This window comes from Chiloscyllium plagiosum, chromosome 11, assembly GCF_004010195.1.
Source record: "Chiloscyllium plagiosum isolate BGI_BamShark_2017 chromosome 11, ASM401019v2, whole genome shotgun sequence".
Classification (NCBI taxonomy): domain Eukaryota; kingdom Metazoa; phylum Chordata; class Chondrichthyes; order Orectolobiformes; family Hemiscylliidae; genus Chiloscyllium; species Chiloscyllium plagiosum.
Genome location: NC_057720.1, coordinates 10,371,173 through 10,374,504, shown reverse-complemented (window position 1 = coordinate 10,374,504; position 3,332 = coordinate 10,371,173). Strand labels below are relative to the sequence as shown.

Here is a 3,332-nt window from a genome sequence, read left to right as displayed (position 1 = left end):
ATTCTTCAGTTATTTCATTTCTGATTCCTGCTGTTGCCAAATATTGTTTACCATTTTCTGTGTATCCCGGTATGTAAAAGGAATGTCCTCCTGTTCGGATCGCTGCCTTTGCCTTCCCTTCCTTTCCCTGCACACGTATTTTAAAGTTGTATCTTCCAATTTCAGAATACTTGTGGAAATACTTTGTGTAAATACCATCATTTTTGACAATGTCAGCACCTAAAGGCAAGGAAAGGGTAAGTAGCTGCAGACTGAGTGAAGCATGGAATAATTACACAGTATTTGGATTGGCACTGATATCACTGATGACAAGTGCAAAGTCAAATTCATCTAGGAATTCTAAGTTCAAATCCCAATCACTTTAATTGTTTTGTGAGTTGTTACCAATGCAAAATATCTTTTGTTATATGATTTATTAATACAAATGAAGTTTTAGGAGTTAAAAATTGGTTTTGTGCTGCTTCTCAGCATTCATGAGCTGCTCATTCCAAGTCTGGTGTAGATAGGAAACACTTTAATGTCATGCTATGATATAGAGGAACCAGTGTTGGACCGGGGTGGACAAAGTTAAAAATCACACTACAACAGATTATAGTCCAATAGGTTTATTTGAAATTACTAGCTTTTGGAGCACAGCTCCACAACCACCTGATGAAGGAGCAGTGTTTCAAAAGCTAGTGCTTCGAAATATACCTATTGAACTGTAACCTGGCCTTGTGTGATTTTTAACTTCATCTTATCCTGCCATCTGATGTACAGATGGGAACTATGTGTCCCCTGCAATACTGACTGCCACTGCGTTTAAGAGTGTATTGAGCAAGGAAAAGATGCTGAAGCCAGCCTTCTGTGGTGGAGTTGCACAGGAGGAGAGACACCATAGATCTTGAGGGAATGGGGCATCCTCAGACAGGAGTAGGAGCAAGTAGCCAAGAAGGTTAATGCCTATTGTCTGAATCTGAAGGAGGCATTATTTTTTAATGTATTCGCTCATGGGATGTGGGTGTCACTGACTGGGCCAGCATTTATTGCCTGCCCCGAGGTGCTATTGAGAAGGTGATGGTGAGCTGCCTTCTTGAATTTCTGTAGTCCATGTACTGTAAAGAGACACACAATGCCTTTAGGGAGGGATTTCCAGGATTTTAACCAGTGAAAGTGAAGAAATGACGATATATTTCCAAGTGAGGATGGTGAGTGGCTTGGAGTGAAACTCACAGACAGTTGTGTTTCCATGTTTTGCTGCCCCATCCTTCTGGATGGAAGTGTTCATAGGTTTGGAAGGTGCTGTCCGAGGATCTCAGGCGAATTTCTGCGATGCATCTTGTAGATCGTACACATTGCAGATACTGAGTGTTGGTGGATGAGGGAATGGATGTTTGTGGATGTGATGCCAATGAAGCCGGCTGCTTTGTCCTGAACAGTGTCAAGTGTTATTCAACATAGAGAAGTATTGAATTATCAGTCCATTGGGTGGTTGGGGGGTGGAGGGAGAGGAGTGGGGCGGGGGATGGTATGTAGTGAAGTGGCAAAGTATTGCTTGCCCATGTTTGACCTGAAGCCATGAAAATTCATGGAGTCCAAAATCAGTGTAATCAAAGCCTATATTCCCTGCAAGCACTGCTTTCAGTTTCGGAACAGTCAACAGGCTTAATTTGTCATACGTTTTGTGTTCTGGATGTTATACGTAATTGGATACATGTACATATCAGGCACTGACAGTATGAATATACATTCCACTTTATAGAGTCACATCATCAGTCTCACCCAGGCCATCATCAGAAAGTTCCTGTTCAATTTTTGGGCCGGTGGGTTGTTCAATAATAACCGTCACGTTTGCAAACAGGACGGGTGAGAATCTCTGACTGACTTCTGCATAAATTGTCCTACCACCAACCGAATCCTTTTCACTGATGTGCACATTGACCGTGACCGGGGGAACTTTTTCATCTGCTGCTCGGGATGTCATTACAATACTTATAACCTGTTCAATGCCAGGATTCAGGATGGCAAAATTCCAAGTACCTGCCTGGGATAAAAATATTTATTTTCAACATCTGGATAAATAAGAGCTTCTGCAAATCCTTCTTTAGAATTTGGGTAATATTGAACAGAGGTAATGGGACACCTTTTACAAATGCCCTCAGTGTCACTTATTGGGGGAGAGAAAAATAAATGGACATGGCACCCACTGTGATCAACACTGAGTTGTTTAGCACAGTGAATAGGGGACAGAAAGGAACAGAAGTTCAATAAGTGAATAATGAAAACCATCATGGAGGGAGTTCAGTGCAGGGAAGTATGAGATAATTCACTCCATCGCCAAGAAAAATTGAGAATAGTAGTTGTGGGAATGATCTAGATGGATCACATTGTACTAATGGACAGCTACAAGAATGTTAGCCTTCATTTCGAGGGACTGGAATATAATGGTGTGGATGTTATAATCCCAGCGGTGTAAAGCTCTGGGAATACTGCATCTGCAGTATTACTTTCTCCCACCAGGAAAGATGGAATAGGTTCTGAAGAAGGGGCATTGGACTCTATTTCTCCCTCCACAGATGCTGCCAAACCATTTGGGTTTCCCAGCAATTTCAGTTTTTATATATTTTATATATTGCCCAGATTCTTTGTAATGGTCCTGCTGTGATGAGGATTAAATAAGGAGGAAGTGTTTTTAATGAACTGAGATGGTTTTGCTATAACTATAGACAATTTAGGGTGATTTAATCAGAGTGTGTATGGTAATCAGAGAATTTTATTGCCTCCATTGGGAGCATCCAGACAAGATGAGGGAACAGCTGTAGAGGTTGAAGTGAGGAAACACACAAGAACTAATTGAAATTTAAAAGTTTGATTTGCTGCTTAAATAAATTTTCAACACTGAGAACAATGAACATTGAAAGGCAAATATATCAAGGCGCATGGAACCAAACTGAGTACATTGATTTGAGATACAAATCAGCCATGGTCTCACTGAATAACAGAAGTCATTTAAGGGACTGACTTGTCTTTCTTACATGACATTGAGGTACCATTGATCAAACTGTGTACACTCGGCAACAGAAGACATAAGAACTGAAATAAGAACATCAATCCTACTCTGTCATTTGACCAGATCATGGATGATCTTCTACCTCAATGCCATTGATCTGCACTACCTCCATATCTCTTAATGTCTTCAACATCTGGAAATCTATCAATCTCTGTCCTGAGCATACTCTCAAACACTTTAGAGTGTTTAATACTCTTTACTTGAAAGTGTGTCAGCAATATTGAGGTGAACTCAGGATTATCCTCGCTTATGATGCCTCCATGGGTTCCCAAGGCTCTCAATG

At 40.8% G+C, this 3,332-nt stretch overlaps 1 protein-coding gene across 1 annotated transcript in view; it reads right to left on the bottom strand.

Moving 5' to 3' along the window:
- The window catches only part of LOC122554701 (calcium-activated chloride channel regulator 1-like), a 104,381-nt gene that overhangs the window by 58,253 nt on the left and 42,796 nt on the right, over positions 1-3,332 (bottom strand). Inside the window, exons 10-11 of the mRNA XM_043700079.1 lie at positions 1,762-2,023; positions 52-219 (exon numbers count right to left, since the gene is read on the bottom strand). Coding sequence (XP_043556014.1) covers positions 52-219; positions 1,762-2,023 — 430 coding nt within the window. The remainder of the gene's footprint in view (positions 1-51; positions 220-1,761; positions 2,024-3,332) is intronic.